The following is a 20,947-nucleotide window of genomic DNA, read 5'->3' as shown; positions in this document are numbered from 1 at the left end:
GGGTGGATAAACAGTATAGCTCTCAAAGTTTCTGTGCCAAAAGTATAGTGAGAGCCATACTTTCCAGCATTAGGAAAGTGTAAATAATAAAGAAACCCCAGTGTTTCTAGAAATGCCACATGCCATATGAAAGTTAACTACTTGTTACACAGCTAATTTGAATACATTTCCCCTAATAATAAAAAAAAAGAGTTCTGCTTCAATTGTAGCCCTAAGTTTTCAAAGTTAAATTTTTTTTGCAGAGGATAAACCTTAGTACAGTACCTCATAAGCAGCCAACAACACCTTCACTATCAATAACAAATTAGCCTTTTCCAGGCAACATTCAAACACACACATATCAATCTCATTCAGACCCCTTTCACACTGGGGCGCTTTTCAGGCGTTTTAACGCTAAAAATAGCACCTGTAAAGCACCTCTAATGCCTCCCGAGCATGAAAGCCTGAGTGCTTTCACACTGGGGCAGTGTGGTTGCAGGACAGGAAAAAAAGTCCTGCAAGCAGCATCTTTGGGGAAGTGTGAAATCAATGGGCAGCCCAGCCGAATCGCTTTTTCAAGTGCTTTTAACCCTTTCCTCGGCTGCTAGCAGGGGTTAAAAGCACCCGCTAGTGGGCGAAAAGTGCTGCTATAACTGCGGTAAAGCACCGCTAAAACTAGCAGCGCTTTACTGCTAACACGGCCCGCGTGCCAGTGTGAAAATAGCCTTAGTGAAATCAATTTCGGTACTTACTGTATAGGGCAAACTTAGAAAAATTGACGCTCTCCCAATCCAGTCTGTTTGGTTACCATTTGTAAGCTGGCCTGCATCAGCCTTGCACCACTCTACAAGCCACATGTTCTGACATGTTTCACCCACCAGCTTGGTCATAGAGGACTCTGCAAGGCTGACATGTTAACCACACAGACTGCTTAGAGAGAGCGGTGATTTTTCTAAGTATGCTATACATTACTGGATGGTGATATTTTCAGCTGGCACCCCATTCCTGAGTACCAGCGGGACTATACACATTTCCCTTCTTTGCTTAGAGTGGCACTACAAGTATTGGCAGGTCATACTGTATAGACCATTGTATTGGAGTGCACAGCAGCTAAGGACCCTGATAAGGCATTCCAGTGAGGTCCTCACAAGCATAATATTGCCATTATTTGCAAAAGAAGTAAAAACAGCACTGTATAGAAATGTATGATGTCACTGATTATACTGCCACACCGCTACTACAAAATTTAAATCAGCAAATGCAGAACCTCCAATTATTAATTTTGTTTCAGCCCTATTTTTTGGGTTTAGTGGAATGTGTGTGTTTTTTTTTTTTTTTAATCTTGGCTTTTGAAACAAGAAGACATAATAAATTGAAGTTCATAGATAAAGGAGCCCATCCAGATGGGTGAAAAAGTGCTGCTCACCCCAAATTATCTAAAAAACAAAAACAAAAACAGACATAAAAAGCTCCCAGGGGCTTTTAGGCAGCAAAAAATACAAAATATTTTATTGATACAAAATTACATAAAGTTTCAAAAAGAAAGTGAAATTATAAAAACATGAACTCTGCTGTATGTACCCTCTATACTACACAGAATGTCCTAATGGCATAGATAAAAAAACATTATAAATATTTAAAAAGAAAATTCTAATTTGATATACTGCTTTAAAAACTCCAACGCGTTTTGATTTATGCTAGTTTAAATCTTCCTCAGGTAGATAAGGACATCTTTAATGGAGAGGTTACAGGTGACCAGAGCATACTAAAAAACACCCAAGCAGGTGTGTTTTCAGAACGGTCGGCCAACAAGGCGACACACCGGGGCCCAAATTGAACCTAAGAGAGTTCACATCTGCTGAGTGGGAGGGAAGTGAGACGGGGCTAGACACGTGCACCTTAATTCAATGATAGACTGAGTGTCAGCTCCTTATGTGTTTTACAATTGGAGTTCCTTTATGTATATACAATTATGGATTCTCAGATATGGACAGTCCACGAGTTTCATTTATAGGACAATGGTATTCCCATAGGAGACAGGGTAATAAGGGCAAGCCGCTGTATAGCAAAAAATCCTCACACAGAATGATGTGGTGTGTTGGCTCCTCCTCTCCATTAAAGATGTCCTTATCCCCCTGAGGAAAATTTGAACTAGCATAATTTGAAACGTTGGAGTTTTTGAGCAATGTATCAAGTTTAAAATGTTTTCATGCATATAATATTGTTTATCTATGCCATTAGGACATCCTGTGTAGTATAGAGGGTATATATACCACAGCTCATGTTTTTATAATTGCATATTTTTTTTAAACTTTATGTAATTTTGTGTGAATAAAATATATTTTTTATATATCCAATTGACTTTTTTTTGCATTTTTTGCTGCCTAAAAGCCCCAGGGAGCTTTTAATAAATTGAAGTTATACTATCTCTTGCGTCCATCATGTTTTTTTTCAGCTCAGTGCAGCTGCGTGTGGCATTTTAGTGATAAAGGGTTTAGGTTTATTGCATACAGTATTTTAAGAATGCATTAGAGTTTGCTTGTCATTCACGTGCTCAGATGTTCAAACATTGACCTAGGCCATACACAGACACTCCAAATCTAGGTTAATATCTATGTTAACAAACATACATGTGGGTAATTAGGTATGCAGTTTGTATGCTGTATTTTTATTTTACTACTAAAACTACAAATGTTTGGCACGTATAAAATATGTGCAAATGCTATACCCAGGAATTAACAGTATCTTACTCAGTGTATTCCTATATCATAGTGATTAGCACTAGAATGAAACAAAATTCATCCCTTATTCATATCACTGATCATGCCTCAGACTCTTTAGAATGTGTCTGTATTACAGTGAGGTCAGTCTGGGTATCTTGGCATGGATACAAAGTGCATAAAACAAGCTGCCTTTTATAAAGGGCACAGCCAATTCCCGCTTGCTGCGCAGCTAATATTAATGTTCTTGAAATGTGTCAGAGCTCAGTGCTTGTCACGGGACTAAGTCCATGAATGAGCAGTGTGGGTCCCAAGTTTCGGCTTATTGCCTCCACCTGGTTAAGGAATCTGTTGTAGATGGAAGTGTCTGCTGGAGGCCGTGGCAGATACAAGAACCTGACAGCTGGAGGAGCCATGGGATTTTGCCCCAGAATCATCTGATTCACAGCCTTCAGATAGTCATCTGATATTTTGATAGAGTTGTTTGGGTAATTCAGGTAGACTTCCTCTGCAGTGTCTGCAGATTCTACCTGCTTATGCCAGTGCAGAGCAACGACTGAGTCCCAAATTACTGTCTGGATTGAGGCCTTGATACGGAGGTCCTTTAGCAGCTGTTTCAGTTTCACCTCTTGGCCACGCAGGCCGCTGTCTCTCTCTACACAAAGAAACAGACGCAGCTTAGCTTTTTTCCAAGACCGTACCATGTTCAATACACAAGCCATCTGAAGGAGGAACAAGCTGCAGGTATTCACATAAGTGGCACTGTCTGGTCGCAGGAGGTTCAGAGGCCACACATCAATATAGGTGTCTTTACCCTTCAAGCTGCAGATACTAGACCTGTCAAACTCTGAGAAGTACCTTGCCAGCACCACATTTTTAGACATCTTTATAGAATCTGATATAATAGCAACATATTCCCAGGCAGAAAAGTTCTCAGATGGTGGCATTCGGCCTGTTGAAGTATATACAAAAGGAGTAGATCTGTCCAGTTCCTGGTCATTCCTTAGCAGATCCTCCGGTGTGGAGCGAGTGTAGAACCCAAGAATGACAGTGTTCGGCCTCATTCCTCCTGCGAAAGGCAGAAATACTCGATTAAAAGTCACGAATACCATTATAGATCATAATGATTGCATTCTCTGCACATTGCCATCTGGGTTATTAGAATAAGCAGAAGTTCTGTAATGACTCTACTTGCAGGCACATTCGGAATATATAAGACATACTACAGATTTCTGAATATTCAGTGATAGTGATTAACGGAGCATTATGTATACAAAAAACAGTATTTGTTTAACAAATACCTTCATGCTTTATGCAAATTTAGCATATTTTGGGTTATTCTAAGAGGTCTGAAAATCCGTAAACATAACACTAGGAATAAAATAAACATATGATACCACTAGTGACCATTAAATATATGCACATATTAAGCTAAAGTTTAGTGAAAAAGACATATGACTAATATTTTGAATGTGTGATTCTGCGTTGCCTTTTCCAGCTAATCAATGTCTCTACTTTATCTTGCGTACAAGAAAAAAAATGACAGCAGATATCTTTTTTGTCTGCCATAGGGAAGCAGACTCAAACTTTCATCTTTTCTTTTTCTTTTTTAACATAACCCATTGTATGTGGACACATATAGATCTTAGGCGTAATATGCCCGATCACATATACAGCTTTTCTGTAACTTTTACATGTTTTGAGTCACACTGTTGATCTTAGCTAAATAATATGTTAGCTGTAGAAAGTCCATAACCACAGGATTTTAGCATCCATTATTCAACAATAACTGAACATTTGTTCACGCTGTTGATATCTTTTTATTTTTCAGTTTTTACACTTGAACAAACTGCATTTTTTATTTGTCTTTAAATCTTTAATAAACATTTGAAGCAAAAAAGTGGCAGAAACAACAGACGTGTATGATGATATGCCGGGGTTTGGAAAGATTGGATCATTTGTGTGGTTTGTGTGGAACACCAAGAGGTAAGCATGTCATAATGTGCAAATACTGTATGCTGCACATACCCACCCTCACTTAGCAGAATTTAGTTAAATGATATAGGTGGACAAATTAGTCACAGAGGCATCAAAGGGTAATGGGAAAAAAAGTTAAAGTGGTTCTAAGGGCTCAAGGTTTTTTATCTACGTGCATTCCATGAAAATTAGGGCCGGTTCACACTGGTCCGACATGTGCTCCAACTTCTAGAGCCCAAGTCGCATTACATGTCAAAATCAATGGTTCCCTATGAGAGCCATCCTAACTGTTCCGACTTGTGTCGGTCCGACTTTGAAAATGCTTCCTGCACTAGTTTGGACTGACTTGGGCACGATTTCAGCCACTTGATTTGAATGGAAATCGGAATCATCATCGTAAAGTGGAATGAGACTTGTGCTCTGAGGATCTTCGGTCTGGTATAGATTTTGAGGGTAAACCGCACGCAAATTAAAAAAAAACAAAAAAAAAGGCGGCCTCAAGATTTGCAGGGCAGGGCAAAGTCGAATCGGAAGTCCGGATCGGAAGTTTTGTGTTGGAACTGTGTGAACATAGCATTAATAAGGTAAAGGTAAATTGGAAAATAGTGCTAACTATAATTATTTATAAAACTGCTGCCTCCCTCCTTCTACCTATGCTGCACACCCTGTAAATAAAAGATCTGTATACTTTCCTTTTTTAAACCTGTCTAGTCCAGTCCCATGATCCAGCAGCTCCGGCTCCCCTGTGTTGGAGAGTGGCTGCTGCAGGGTAGACGAGTGAACACTGACAATGTGTGGGCAGCGGGAGTCGACAATTCAGAGCACTCCCTTAACGGATCAAAAAAAGTATGTACACTGATCTTTTTTTATAAAGGATACGGAGTATAGGAGTGTGTGTGTGTGTGTGTGTGTGCGTGTGTGTATGTGTGTGTGGGGGACCTTTTTCAAGAATACTTATAGCCTTTACTACCTCAAGAAGTAAACTTTTCCTACTCCGCCCTCTGCCACCCACACCAACTTTATAACTGTTTTCCATAAATCATTTTTTTCTGTAGTTTACACTGCCCAATCTGTTCAGGACCGGAACTGTTACTTTGCTTTGCAATCGAGTGTATGGGGCAATAAATACCACGGGCTTCCCACCACCAAGTGCATGTACAGTGCCTTGTAAAATTATTCACCCCCCCTTGGCATTTTTTGTGTTTTGTTGCCTCACAACCTGGAATTAACATGGATTGTTTGAGGATTTGCATCATTTAATTTACAGAACATGCCCAGAACTTTGAAGATTTTTTCATTATTGTGAAGCAAACAACAAATAGGACAAAATAACAGAAAAAGTCAATGTGCATAACTATTCACCCCCCTAAAGTCAATACTTTGTAGAGCCACCTTTTGAGGCTATCACAGCTCCAAGTCACTTTGGATAAGTCTCTATGAGCTTGCCACATCTTACCACTGGGATTTTTGCCCATTCCTCCTTGCAAAACTGCTCCAGCTCCTTCAAATTGGATGGTTTGCGCTTGTGAACAGCAATCTTTAAGTCTGACCACAGATTTTCTATTGGATTGAGGTCTTGGCTTTGACTAGGCCATTCCAACACATTTACATGTTTCCCCTTAAAACACTCAAGTGTTGCTTTAGTAGTGTGTTTGGGGTCATTGTCCTGCTGGAGGGTGAACCTCCGTCCTAGCCTCAGAACACACACACAGAGTGGTACAGATTTTACTCAATAATATCCCTCTATTTAGCACCATCCATCTTTCCCTCAACCCTGACCAGTTTGCCAGTCCCTACTGCTGAAAAACATCCCCACTGCATGATACTGCCACCACCATGTTTCACTGTGGGGATGGTGTTCTTTGGGTGATGTGATGTGTTGGGTTTGTGCCAGACATAAGGGGTTATTTACTAAAGCTGGAGAGTGCAAAATCTGGTGCAACTCTGAATAGAAACCAATCAGCTTCCAGGTTTTATTGCGAAAGCTTAATTGAACAGGTTGAGGTTAGAAGCTGATTGGCTACTATGTACAGCTGCACCAGATTCTGAGTGCTCCAGTTTTAGTAAATCAACCCCATAGCATTTTCTTTGATGGTTAAAAAGTTCAATTTTAGTCTCATCAGACCAGAGCACCTTCCTCCATACATTTTGGGAGTCTCCCACATGCCTTTTCGCAAACTCAAAACGTGCCATTTTGTTTTTTGCTGAAAGTAATGGTTTTCTTCTGGTCACTCTGCCATAAAACCCAACTCTATGGAGCGTACGGCTTATTGTCCTCCTATGTACAGATACTCCAGTCTGCTGTGGAAATCTTCAGCTCCTCCAGGGTTACCTTGGGTGTCTGTGCTACCTCTCTGATTAATGCCCTCCTTGCTCGGTCAATGTGTTTTGGTGTGCGGCCATCTCTTGGCAGGTTTGCTGTTGTGTCATGTTCTTTCCATTTGGTTGTGATAGATTTGATAGATCTCCTAGAGATCATCAAAGATTTGGATATTTTTTTTTATAACCTAACCCTGACTTGTACTACTCAACAGCATCATCCCTTACTTGTTTGGAGGGTTCCTTGGTCTTCATGGCAGTGTTTGGTTAGTGGTGCCTCTTGCTTAGGTGTTGCAGCCTCTGGGGTCTTTCCAAAATGGTGTGTATATGCAATAACAGGTCATGTGACACTTAGATTGCACACAGGTGGACATCATTTCACTAATTATGTGACTTCTGAAGGTAATTGGTTGCACCAGAGCTTTTTATGGGCTTCATAACTAAGGGGGTGAATACATACGCACATGCCAATTATCAGTTTTTTATTTCTGAAAAATAGTTCTATGTACATATTTTTCTAATTTTACATTACCAACTTAGACTATTGTGTTCTGATCCATCACATATAATTCAGATTAAAAAAAAAACATTGAAGTAAAGGCTGTAATGTAACAAAATAGGTAAAAAGCCAAGGGGGGTGAATACTTTTGCAAGGCACTGTAGCTAGTTGGAATTAGGATATATACATTTTATTGTTGTCCCATCCGCTAAACAGTTGAGTAATACTGAAGAGAGACTGTGCAAAATAGACTCCTACCTAGTCCAGTGATGAAGAGCAGTTGCTGGGCTCCATACCTAACAGAGTTTGACAGTGTTAAATTAACAAAAGCCTTGATGTTCAGTTCATCCACAAGCTGAAGCCAGGAGTCGGTCCGTGGCTGCAAAGGGTCAGATGGCAACACGTCTACAAAAGAATAATGCACCAGAAGTCAAACACATACTGACAGCTATTAATGGCAGACAATAATATATGTGCAGAGAACATAGAGCTAAAGGGTAAAGACGGTAGTGAAGCTAGTGAGGTAGAAAAGGGTTTAGTCATTTTATATAGAAAATTTTAATTGAATACAAACAGACCTACTGAAGCAATTAAAAATAAATGTACATCATATTATTTGGTTACACTCACATTTTTAGACTGTCAGTTTTTTTTTTTTATTTCAGCACTTTGGCTACAAAAGCTTGACAACGACAGACTTTCTACTATGGAATAGAGGACAGAGGTGGTGAAGTGTAAAATAATGTCCTGCTCCATGGTGTCTTGCATTGGTAGGAACAATATGTCATACATATAGTACTGTGTACTATACGTTTTAGGCAGGTGTGAATAAATGCTGTTAGGAATGCATTCAGAAATAGCAGTGTTAATTTTTATCAATTAACAAAGTGGAAAGTAAATGAACAGAAGAGAAATCCAAATCAAATCAAATGTGGTTGTTCCAAACATCCTGGAGAACTAACCACAGATCTTCTGTGGATGTAGGCTGCCTCAGATCCTCCTGTCTCTTCATGTAATCCCAGACAGGCTAGATGATGTTGAGATCAGGTCTCTGTGGGGGCCAAACCATCACTTCCAGGATTTATTGTTCTTTATACTGATGATAGTTCTTAATGACATTGGCTGGATATTTGGGTCATTGTCCTGCTGTGAAATAATTTTGGGGCCAATCACACACCTCCCTGATGGTATGGATAAGTATCATAGGACATGGAGACAAAGCTAAGCGACTCAGCTGTGCACGAAAACATAGGAACTGGGGTGAAGAAAATGGCACAGGTGCTCTGGACTGTAGCAGGAGGCAGTTTGTTCACAAAGGACTGGAGAGCGGTATATAAATTAAGTGTCTGCAGGCAACAATGAAGCATGGTGGAGCTTCCTTGGAAGTTTGGGGCTGCAAGTTTACATAGCCCAGTTCTTAATACCGTGTATTGCCCCCTTTAACATCAATGACAGCTTTAAGTCTTTGTGGTATTTGTGGATGAGGCTCTTTATCTTCTCAGATGGTAAAGCTACCCATTCCTCTTGGCTAAAAGCCTTCAGTTCCTGGAAATTCTTGGGCTGTCTTGCATGAAGTGCAGATTTGAGATCTCCCCAGAGTGGCTTAATGATACTGAGGTCAGGAGACTGAGATGGCCACTTCAGAAACTTCACTTTATTCTGCTGTAGCCAATGACAGGTCGACTTGGCCTTGTGTTTTGGATCATTGTCATGTTGGAATATACAAGTACATCCCATGCGCAGCTTCCTGGCTGATGAATGCAAATGTTCCTCCAGTATTTTTTGATAACATACTGCATTCATCTTCCCATAAATTTTGACCAAATGTCCTGTGCCTTTTTAGCTCACACATCGCCACATCAGCGATCCACCTCCGTGTTTCACAGTAGGAATGGTGTACCTTTCATCATAGGCCTTGTTAACACCTCTCCAAATGTAGCATTTATGGTTGTGGCCAAAAGGTTTGAGGCTGGTCTCTGTGCTGTTTGGGGTATTGTAAGTGAGATACTTTGTGGCATTTGCGTAGTAATGGCTTTCTTCTGGCGACTTGACCATGCGGCCCATCTTTCTTCAAGCGCCTCCTTATTGTGCATCTTGAAACAGCCACACTACATGATTTCAGAGAGCCCTGTATTTCACCTGAAGTTACTTGTGGGTTTTTCTTTGCATCACAAACAATTTTCCTGGCAGTTGTGGCTGAAATTTTAGTTGGTCTACCTGACCGTGGTTTAGTTTTAACAGAACCCCTCATTTTCCATTTCTTGATTAGAGTTTGAACACTGCTGATTGGCATACTGAATACAGTTCAACTACCTCTTTCCGCAGATCCTTTGACAATTCTTTTGCTTTCCCCATGACTCAGAATCCAGAAACGTCAGTGCAGCACTGGATGAAAGATGCAAGGGTCTGTCAGGAGTCCAGAACCGCATTGACCTTTTATACACACACACTAATTACAAGCAAACAGATCACAGGTGAGGAAACCCCTTTGTGTCAGCTTGTGTGCATGTTATCAGGCCAAAATTACCAGGGTATGTAAACTTTTGATCAAGGCCATTTGGGTAGTTTCTGTTGCCATTATGATTTAAAAAGAGTAAACACAGTTGATTGATAATAAATGGCTTCAGCCAAACACTAACCATGAGTGAAAGAAATGTTTTTGTGTTATTCATATTCTCGGAAAAATGGCCAAGAAATCATAAATTCTGCCAGAGTATTTAAACTTATGAGCACAACTGTACATCTGCAGATGATCTATGGTTAGTTCTCCAGGATGTTTGTGTAGCGGTACCCCCGTAGGGGCTGCTGGTTGTTGTGGTCTGCCTGTCACCCTGCCCAGCCAAGCACACTATCTTTAGTCACTCTATAGACAGGAAGCAGTCTAAGCAATGTTTTTTTTTTTTTTGTATTTTTATTGGGGGATTAAACTTGGATGGGGATAGGGTATTTATGAGATGCCCAGATGATTGCAGAAATTGTAGGGACTGAGAACTATATATATCTCCAGTATATACAACTTCCTCTAGCACGAACTTGTCTCTTGATCTCACCCTCCAGCACTCCTCTTGACTATTGATTTCACTCTCAGGACCGGCTAGCACTGATATGCAGGCCTGACACTAGCTCAGCCACGCCCAAAACAAATGCCCTTTACAAGCGGGGACCACGGGCCCCTATGATGTAGCAAAAAATAGGTAGTCCTAGTGCTTGCTGTACACGTGGCTACTGAGCCCAGTACCGCCTCCTCAGGCCCCGCCCTCTTTGCTGCAGCTGCCTCTCTCCACTGCCCCTGACACCACAGTCCACTCCACTGGCTCTGCACCCATCCCAAACTGCACTCTCCCAGTCCTCTCAGGCGTGCCTCCCCAGCCCTCCTGGCTGCGATCTGTTGTTCCTCACTAGTGATTTGTCTGGCAGCTCTCCTGCTGTACTCTCCTTGCTCCCGTGCCTCCTGTCCAGGACACTTCCTTGGGTTGTGGGAAGGTCCTGTCTCCCCCTCAGACTGGGGAGCTTCCTCCAGGGCCACGACAGCCTAGCACTGCATCTCCAGCTTCCACCTGAACAACTAACCCTGACGCTCAGTATTTGAGGCCTGCCCCCTGCCAATCCAGGTTGGGGATTGGTCAGGGCACTTTAGAATACTCCAAGTGGCTCAACCTTGCCTCTCCTCCTTCCCTTACAGAAGATTCCTGCATGTTCTGGAAAGAAGTGTGAGGTCTCAGTGATGCCACCTGTGAATCACCCAGCTCTACCTGAGTCACTTCCAACCCAGATCAAAACAAACAGACTTGGCTGCCAGCCAAACCTGAAATTTGCCTACACTACAGAAAACCCAACTACTGTAGCAACCTAGCAACACTAGAGGGTGCTACACTTGGAACAACCACATTTGATTTGATTTGTATTTCTCTTCTGTTCATTTACTTTCCATTTTGTTAATTGATAAAAATAAACTACTAACACTTCTATTTCTGAAAGCATTCTAAATTCACAACATTGTTTCACATCCAATAACAGGCAAGCCTGTGTCAATGTGTTTTTTAGCAGTTTAAACCAGATGTTTGGAGAGGCAGGCGTGCTGATTGCACAGCTGTGGGCTGAATTCATATTAGTTCTGGGGTTATAGCTCAGGGCTCCCAGTTAGAGACGGCTCCACCTGGCAGACAGGAGGTCTTGGCAAGGAGTCAGGAGGGTGCCACCCAACAGACAGGAGGTCTGAACAATGGAGTCAGGACTCTCATCCTCTCTAGGAGTCAGAGTGGCTGCATGGGGCAGCCACAGCGTGCATGTCAGTAGAAGAGCTGATCGTGAGTAAGCGATGAGAGAGCTTGACTGAAGTAAACCTTTGTGTTGGTCTGAGGAGCAACCTAAGGCCTAGGCTTGAGGCCTAAAGCAGCTCTTTGGCAAGTGAATAAGCTAGGGGCTAAAGCTTTGTGCAAGTTACAGTAATGGTGGAACCCCTGCATGGGAAATTGCTGTCATTTGTGAAACTTTTCCATTCCTTTAAAATAAAAGTGGGCTGCCATGCCCTTAAAAATGCAGTTCTGGACTGGCACAACTTCTTGAAATGCAAGCACCACTTGGGTTTAATCACCCCGATCTTTACAATATATATATATATATATATATATATATATATATATATATATATATATATATATATCTATGTATATATCTATATATAGATAGAGAGAGGGAGAGAGAAAGAGAGAGAGATATATAGATAGATAAATCCCCTATAATAACACTACAGCGCTGCTTGAGAGGGGTCTTGTGATTGCTCTCTATTAAAGCTAGAGTTTTCAATGCTTGCTTAAAGTGTGTACAATACCTAATGACAACCTAAGTGTGATTGCAAAATGAAAAGCACTTTATGAAATACAATCTACCTATTTATTGTTCCATTCAAATTATGCTGCTTATTAACCTTAGATCTCAGTGTCTACCTTTACAAGGTCGCTATAGCAACTTGGGAAATTCGAATGTCTTTTAATTCTGTCATAAATTGGTAACGTCCAATCTAAAGACTAATACTGTAAACACCACATTTTGCCAATGGCTGCTACATTTATTAACTTTCCAGTATTAGGCTATTAATTAAAAAATATATATACACTGAGCAAAATTATAAACGCAACACTTTTGTGTTTGCCACGATTTATCATGAGCTGAACTTAAAGCATTTACGACTTTTTCTATGTACACAAAAGGCCTATTTCTCTTAAATATTGTTCACAAATCTGTCTAAATCTGTGTTAGTGAGCACTTCTCCTTTGCCGAGATAATCCATCCACCACCTCACAGGTATGACATATCAAGATACTGATTAGACAGCATGATTATTGCACAGGTGTGCCTTAGGCTGGCCACAATAAAAGGCCACTCTAAAATGTGCAGTTTTATTGTATTGGGGGGGGGTCCGAAAACCAGTCAGTATCTGGTGTGACCACCATTTTCCTCACACAGTGCAGCACATCTCCTTTGCATAGAGTTGATCAGGTTGTTGATTGTGTCCTGTGGAATGTTGGTTCATGCCTCTTCAATGGCTGTGCAAAGTTGCTGAATATTGGCAGGAACTGGAACACACTGTCGTATACGCCGATCCAGAGCATCCCAAACGTGTTCAATGGGTGACATGCTCGGTGAGTATGGTGGCCATGCAAGAACTGGGATGTTTTCAGCTTCCAGGAATTGTGTACAGATCCTTGCAACATGAGGCTGTGAATTATCATGCTGCAACATGAGGTGATGGTCGTGGATGAATGGCACAACAATGGACCTCAGGATCTCGTCACGGTATTGCTTAAATATTTATTTAAGCGATACTTATTTATATGGATATTTAAAATGCCATCAATAAAATGCACCTGTGTTCATTCTCCATAGCATACGCCTGCCCATACCATAACCCCATCGCCACCATGGGGCACTGGAGCCACAACGTTGACATCAGCAAACCGCTCACCCACACTACACCATACACGCTGTCTGCCATCTGCCCTGTACAGTGAAAACCGTAATTCAACCATTAAGAGAACACCTCTCCAAAGTGCCAGACGCCACTGAATGTGAGCATTTGCCCACCCAAGTCGGTTACGATGATGAACTGCAGTCAGGGGGAGACCCCGATGAGGACGACGGGCATGCAGATGAGCTTCCGTGAGACAGTTTCTGACAGTTTGTGCAGAAATTCTTTGGTTATACAAACCAATTGTTGCAGCAGCTGTCCGGGTGGCTGGTCTCAGATGATCTTGGAGGTGAAGATGCTGGATGTGGAGGTCCTGAGCTGGTGTGGTTACACGTGGTCTGCAGTTGTGAGGCCGGTTGGATGTACTGCCAAATTCTCTGAAACCTCTTCAGAGACGGCTTGTGGAAGAGAACTGAACATTCAATTCAAGGGCAACAGCTCTGGTGGACATTCCTGCAGTCAGCATGCCAATTGCACGCTTCCTCAAAACTTGCAACATCTGTGGCATTGTGCTTTATGATAAAACTGCACATTTTAGAGTGGCCTTTTATTGTGGCCAGCCTAAGGCACACCTGTGCAATAATCATGCTGTCTAATCGGCATCTGGATATGCCACACCTGTGAGGTGGAAGGATTATCTTGGCAAAGGAGAAATGCTTACTAACACAGATCTAGACAGATTTGTGAACAATATTTGAGAGAAATAAGCTTTTTGTGTACATAGAAAAAGTAGATCTTTAAGTTCAGCTCATGATAAATTGGGGAAAACACAAAAGTGTTGCGTTTATAATTTTGCTCAGTGTATATATATACACACACACACACATATTATATTGATATATACTGTATACTCAAATATAAATATAAAAAGCAACTGCACCTAGGTTTCTTTTCATATCACATCAATTCACAAAAGTCCTTATTTTGTTGGGACTGTCATGAAAAATTAACAAACCATAAAAACACAGATCATTTTTCAATTCTCTCAAACACGTTCTCCTAGGCTCGGTGACCATAACAATAGCTACAGCCTAATTTTAACTCTAACTTTTACCCTAGTCCTAACTCTATCTTATAAGCAAACATTAACCTTGACTATGTACCCACTATGTTGGAAATGTACATTAGTAGCCATATATTCTGAATTGAAACTTTTCATTATTAAAAAGTGTGTTATTATTGTCATTATATTGCCACATATGGCTGTACTGGCTGAACTTTCTTGCTAACAGTCCCTTTGTTATATGCATTGACTTTCAGATCATCTATAATAACCGGTGTTACCAGAAAGACTCATTGTGGAGGTTCCAACGTTTAGCCAAGATATTGGCGGAACCTTATTCATAGGATGCATTTTTTCTAACTTAATGCGTATTCGGTAAGCCCTACTCACTATATCCAACATATTTCACTATGTCCTTCAAATCTGAAATTCACTGATATATTTATGTGTATCAATATCATTTTTCCCATACCTTTTTTTTCCCCTCTCTTGAATCTATTTTACAGTCCTTTTGATCGCATTCATGCGATTTTTTACATGAACTGACTGCGCTGTGAATCTCCCTTGTGCAACATTGAGTGCCTTGGTTTTGCATATAATTAGGGTATGTAATTGAGGCTTAGGTCCCTTTTGTTAAACAAAATTAAAAGAATTTTCAATACTTATATGCTATACTTCTCTTTTTAGGCGCCCTTTAATTCCCCTGTAGCCAAATACTGGGCTGAGTGCAACTTCCATTCTCAGTGTCTCGGTGGTGTCCCCCTTGCGTTTTGGAGCCCGTATGGTATGTTTTAGGTGTGTGAGGGGTGGGAAGACCGTGGGATATGGGAGGGCGGCAATTTGACCGCTATGCGATGCGATTGGCTTGCCTCCAGCACTACAAGATTATGTTGATCCAATAATGCATTTTTTCTTTATTATAGTGGTTTTACTCTCTGCAGTACATCTCTACATTCCCCTGATGAAGCCAATGTTTTGGCGAAACTAGTTGGGAACATAAGACTATGATCACCCCTCAACATCTTTGGTGACGGTCATTTATTTGCACTGTATTTCTGTTTTTGTTTTTGCTTTGTATATTTTTTGTACTCCTTCATGTAAACATTTTAGATGTTTTTGATATCAATAAAATGATTTTATTTAAAATATCATTCTAGTAATTTTGAATTTTGGTGGCACCACAATAATCCCATCATCCCCTGTTTCCCCCATTTTTTGTGTTATTATTGTCTTTTATAGTAGAACTAAAAGAGGATAAGGGGGTTATAACCCGTGTCAGTTTTTTGCCAACTGTATCCCAGTTGGGAGATTCCCCTTTACTTTCTGCCCCATAGCTAAAACAGGAAGGGAGAGAAGTCCCTCCAAAGTGAGAGAATCCCTGTGTGTCACCATAATTATTGTCTCCATTGGAAGATTTCCCCTCTATTTCTATTCTGACGTCAACCCAAAATTTGGGTTTTTCTTTTACCATTGGTGGTAACAGTAAACAAGACAAATAGAGAGGATGCATCTCCCCAATGGGGCACAGACAGAAATAAAAACTGACAGGTGATCTAATCCCTCTCAACTCTATCCAAAACTTAAAAAAAAAAAATTCCCCTTTATTTATACTTTAACCCTTCCCGCCGACCGAACGCACGTATGCGTCCTCGGCTTTCCGGGGTTATACCGGGATGATGCCCGCAGCTGCAGGCATCATCCCGGTACCGTTGTTTTCAGCGGGCGATCGGCTACCCGAATATAACAACCGATGCGGCTAAAAGCCGCTCGGCTGTTATACCGGAGGAGCGGGAGGGGACATCCCCCCCCTCCCGCCGCCTCCCGCCGCTGTTACCGGGCCTCCCGTGCGATCAGGAGGCCCGGTGTCCATTCGGGAATCTCCGGCGGCTGGGGGCGGGCTGGAACGAAGCTGTGAGCGGCTTCGTTCCAGCCTTCTAATTGTAAACGCGGAAGCGACGTCATGACGTCACTTCCCGTTTACTCGGCTGCAAATGGCGCCGAATTTAAAAAAGTACACAGTATTCAGAATCGCCGTTTTCGGCGATCTGAATACTTTGAAGTGTAAAGGAGGGATGGGGGGTCTTTTAGACCCCCCATCCCTCCATAAAGAGTACCTGTCACCACATATTACTGTCACAAGGGATGTTTACATTGCTTGTGACAGCAATAAAAGTAAAAAAAAAAAAAAAAATTTTTAAACACAATTTATAAAAGTACAAAAATAAATAAAATAAATAAAAAAATAAAAAAAAATTTTTTAAAGCGCCCCCGTCCCCGCGAGCTCGCGCAGCGAAGAAAACGCATACGGAAGTCGCGCCCGCATATGTAAACGGTGTTCAAACCACACATGTGAGGTATCGCCGCGATCGTCAGAGCGAGAGCAATAATTCTAGCCCTAGACCTCCTCTGTAGCTCAAACCTGGTAACCGTAAAAAATTTTTAAAGCGTCGCCTATGGAAATTCATAGGTACCGTAGTTCGTCGCCATTCCACGAGTGCGTGCAATTATAAAGGGTGACATGTTTGGTATCTATTTACTCGGCGTAACATCATCTTTCACATTATACAAAAAAATTGGGGTAACTTTACTGTTTGGATTTTTTAAAATTCATGAAAGTGTCACTTTTCCAAAAATTTGCGTTTAAAACACCGCTGCACAAATACCGTGTGATAAAAAATATTGCAACAATCGCCATTTTATTCTTTAGACTCTCTTCTAAAAAAATATATATAATGTTTGGGGGTTCTAAGTAATTTTCTAGCAAAAAATACGGATTTTAACTTGTAAACACCAAATTTCAAAAATAGGCTTAGTCATGAAAGGGTTAAAGTAGAACTATAGGGGAGACTTTTTTTTTCATTTTGGAAAGAGTAAGAGAGGGTGATAACCCCTGTCAGTTTATTTTTTACCATCTGTGCCCCATTGGGGAGATTTACCTTCACTTCCTGTCCCATAGCCAAAACAGAAAGTTAAAGAAAATCCCTGCAAATTAAGGGAATTCTTTGGGGACCCCCAGGTCTCCAGAACTAATATCTCCATTGGAAGATTTCCCCTCTATTACTTTTCTGGGGACGACCCAAAATGTACTTTCACTTTCGATGATAATGGTAAACAGGAAAAATAGAGAGGGGACACAGGCAGCATTAAAAACTGACAGGGGTTCTAATCCATCTCCACTCTATCCTAAACTAAAAATAAAGTTTTGCCTTTAGTTATACTTTAAGCCTTTTAAATGGCTTGTAAAAGTGTATTTAAACGCAAACAGTGAACATCACTTTTTTTCCCTCAATTTTGGTCTGTGAAAGTATTACATTTTTTAAATGTGTTATATTTGTTTATAAGCGCACAAAAAATAGTAGTTGATCCTGCCAGAAATTCTGTGAACTGATACTCTTATGAGCTTTTTGCCCCTGCTGTTAAAGGTTACACTGTTTTCAGTTACCTCTGGGGATTGCAAAACATATCCATGTTACGGCAATAAGGAGAGAGGAAGGTGTTCTGTAGCTCTAAAACACTTTCTGTTCTAAGGTGACAACATTGCTCCTCTGTAGGTACAGCATGAGGAGTGATTGTTGTAGCGCTAGAGCAGAGTGGGGTTGATTTACTAAAGGCTAATAGACTGTGCACTTTGCAAGTGCAGGTGCTCCAGAGCTTAGTACAGAAGACGATGCTCTGCTGATTTCATCCAAACATTTTCAAACATAAATGCTGTTTTTAAAAGTTTTCCTTGCATGTGATTGGGTATTCCTTGTAAAGTGATGCTTTACCTCATTCACTGAGCTCTGTCTGGAGCAAGTGCACTTGCAAAGTGCACAGTCTAAAGGGATGGATTTACTAGAGGCAAATAGAATGTGCACTTTGTAAGTGCAGTTGCTCCTATTTTCTCCGGAGCTTAGTGAAGGTGGTGGTGCCTACAACATATGAAGTTTTACCATATATATGGTATATTCATGTGTGTGTGTGTGTGTATATACACAATTGTGCTCATGAGTTTACGTACCCTGGCAGAATGTATGATTTCTTGGCCATTTTTCAGAGTATATGAATGATAACACAAAAACTTTTCTTTCATTCATGGTTAGTGTTTGGCTGAAGCCATTTATTATAAATCAACTGTTTACTCACCCTCTAAATCATAATCGCAATAGAAACTGTCCAAACGACCCTGATCAAAAGTTTATATACCCTGGTGATTTTGGCCTGATGAATGATGCGCACAAGTTGACTGTGTTGCATTTGTTAAAAATATGATTTTTTTATATTAATCAGACATGGGACGATATTACAATACTGAGTTGGTCAGATTACTGTCAGTTTTTTTGGCTTGAGTAGATTTCTCAAACAAATGCTGTTTCATACAATGGGGTTAGATACCATTGTTGTATTCAATTGACAGTTTGAATAGGCTATTGTCTCTATAGCTAAAGAAAACAAGTAAGAGAGGGTCTCTCAAACTGAAAGAATGACTGTAATGCCGCATACACACGAGCGGAATGTGCGACAGAAAAAGTCCAACGGAAGATTTTCATTGTATATTCTGATCGTGTGTATGCCTCATCGGACTTTTCTTTTAGAAAATTCTGACGGACCTAGAAATGGAACATGTTCTAAATATTTCCGGCAGAACCAATTCCTATCGGGAAAACCGCTCGTCTGTATGCTGTTCCGACGGACCAAAAACGACCCATGCTCTAAAGCAAGTAAGAGATGGAAGCTATTGGCTACTGGCTATTGAACTTCCTTTTTCTAGTCCCGTCGTACATGTTGTACGTCACCGCGTTCTTGACGGTCGGACTTCGGTGTTATCGTGTGTACGCAAGACAGTTTCAGCGGAATTCCGTCGGAAAAACCTTCAGAGTTTATTCCGACGGAAAAAACAGTCGTGTGTACAGGGCATTAGTCGGTTGTTATGGAAACAAGTTTTGTCAACAAACGTTTACAAATAAAAAGGTGAGGAGAGACTGGGACACACATCATCATGCTTTGAAGATCAGAAGCCACTCATGATACAACAACAGTGCCTGATTTCCAGAAGAATTGTTGCCAATGGAGATCACAAACATACAGTAACAGAAGATAAGTAACCTTTAAGTGTATTTGTACTGCTATAGTCCATAGGCTGTTCATTTGCTAGGCATTTTGCTTGTTATAGATATCTGTAAGTCTTGTATTGTATTCCTAATAGTGTAATAGTTTTGCATGTACAGCATCTTTGTATAGTAAAAGCACATTTACACACTGCAGAAGTCTCAGCTTCCTTGCTTATACCACAGAGTAACCTTGCTAGATAGACGCAAGCAAAACATTGACACAAAGGGGTTTGAATGGATATTAAAGGTAACCATCCTCACCTGTGATCTATTTGCTTGTAATGAGTGTGTGTGTATAAAAGGTCAGTGAGTTTTCTGAACTCTTTACAGACCCTTGCATCTTACATCCAGTGCTGCACTGAGGTTTCTGGATTCTGAGTCATGGGAAAAGCAAAAGAATTGTCAAAGGATCTGCAGGAAAAGGTAGCTGAACTGTATAAAACAGGAAAGAGATGTAAAAAATTGAGCATGCCAATCAGCAGTGTTCAAACTCTAATCAAGAAGCGAAAAATGAGGGGTTCTGTTGAAACCAAACCATGATCAGGTAGACCAACTAAAATTTCAGCCACAACTGCCAGGAAAATTGTTTGAGATGCAAAGAAAAACCCACAAATAACTTCAGGTGAAATACAGGACTCTTTGAAAACATGTGGTGTGGCTGTTTCAAGATGCACAATAAGGAGGCAAGAAAGATTGGCTGCATCGTCGAGTCGCCAGAAGAAAGCCATTACTACGCAAATTCCACAAAGTATCCGCTTACAATATGCTAAACAGCACAGAGACAAGCCTCAAACATTCTGGCACAAGGTAATTTGGAGTGATGAGACCAAAATTGAGCTTTGTGGCCACAACCATAAACACTACATTTGGAGAGGAGTCAACAAGGCCTATGATGAAAGGTACAGAGGTGGATCACTGATGTTTTGGGGATGTGTGAGCTACAAAAGCACAGGAAATTTGGTCAAAATTGTTGGCAAGATGAATGCAGTATGTGATCAAAAATTACTGGAGAAACATTTGCATTCATCAGCCAGGAAGCTGCGCATGGGACATACTTGGACATTCCAACATGGCAATGATCCAAAACACAAGGCCAACTCGACCTGTCATTGGCTACAGCAGAATAAAGTGAAGGTTCTGGAGTGGCCATCTCAATCCCCTGACCTCAATATCATTGACCCACTCTGGGAAGATCTCAAACGTGCAGTTAATGCAAGACAGCCCAAGAATTTACAGGAACTTAAGGCTTTTTGCAAAGAGGAATGGACAGCTTTACCATCTGAGATGATAAAGAGCCTCATCCACAAATACCACAAAGACTTCAAGCTGTCATTAATGGTAAAGGGGGCAATACATGGTATTAAGAACTTGGGTATGTAAACTTTTGATCAG

At 40.9% G+C, this 20,947-nt stretch overlaps 1 protein-coding gene across 1 annotated transcript in view; it reads right to left on the bottom strand.

The window, feature by feature from the left end:
• Positions 1-2,256: 2,256 nt before the first annotated feature.
• The window catches only part of LOC141139902 (solute carrier family 12 member 9-like), a 289,342-nt gene continuing 270,651 nt past the window's right edge, over positions 2,257-20,947 (bottom strand). Inside the window, exons 12-13 of the mRNA XM_073626475.1 lie at positions 7,753-7,899; positions 2,257-3,768 (exon numbers count right to left, since the gene is read on the bottom strand). Coding sequence (XP_073482576.1) covers positions 2,957-3,768; positions 7,753-7,899 — 959 coding nt within the window. The 3' untranslated portion in view covers positions 2,257-2,956. The remainder of the gene's footprint in view (positions 3,769-7,752; positions 7,900-20,947) is intronic.

Source organism: Aquarana catesbeiana, linkage group LG04 (genome assembly GCF_042186555.1).
Source record: "Aquarana catesbeiana isolate 2022-GZ linkage group LG04, ASM4218655v1, whole genome shotgun sequence".
In the NCBI taxonomy this organism is placed as follows: domain Eukaryota; kingdom Metazoa; phylum Chordata; class Amphibia; order Anura; family Ranidae; genus Aquarana; species Aquarana catesbeiana.
This window is presented reverse-complemented; position numbering and strand designations above follow the sequence as displayed.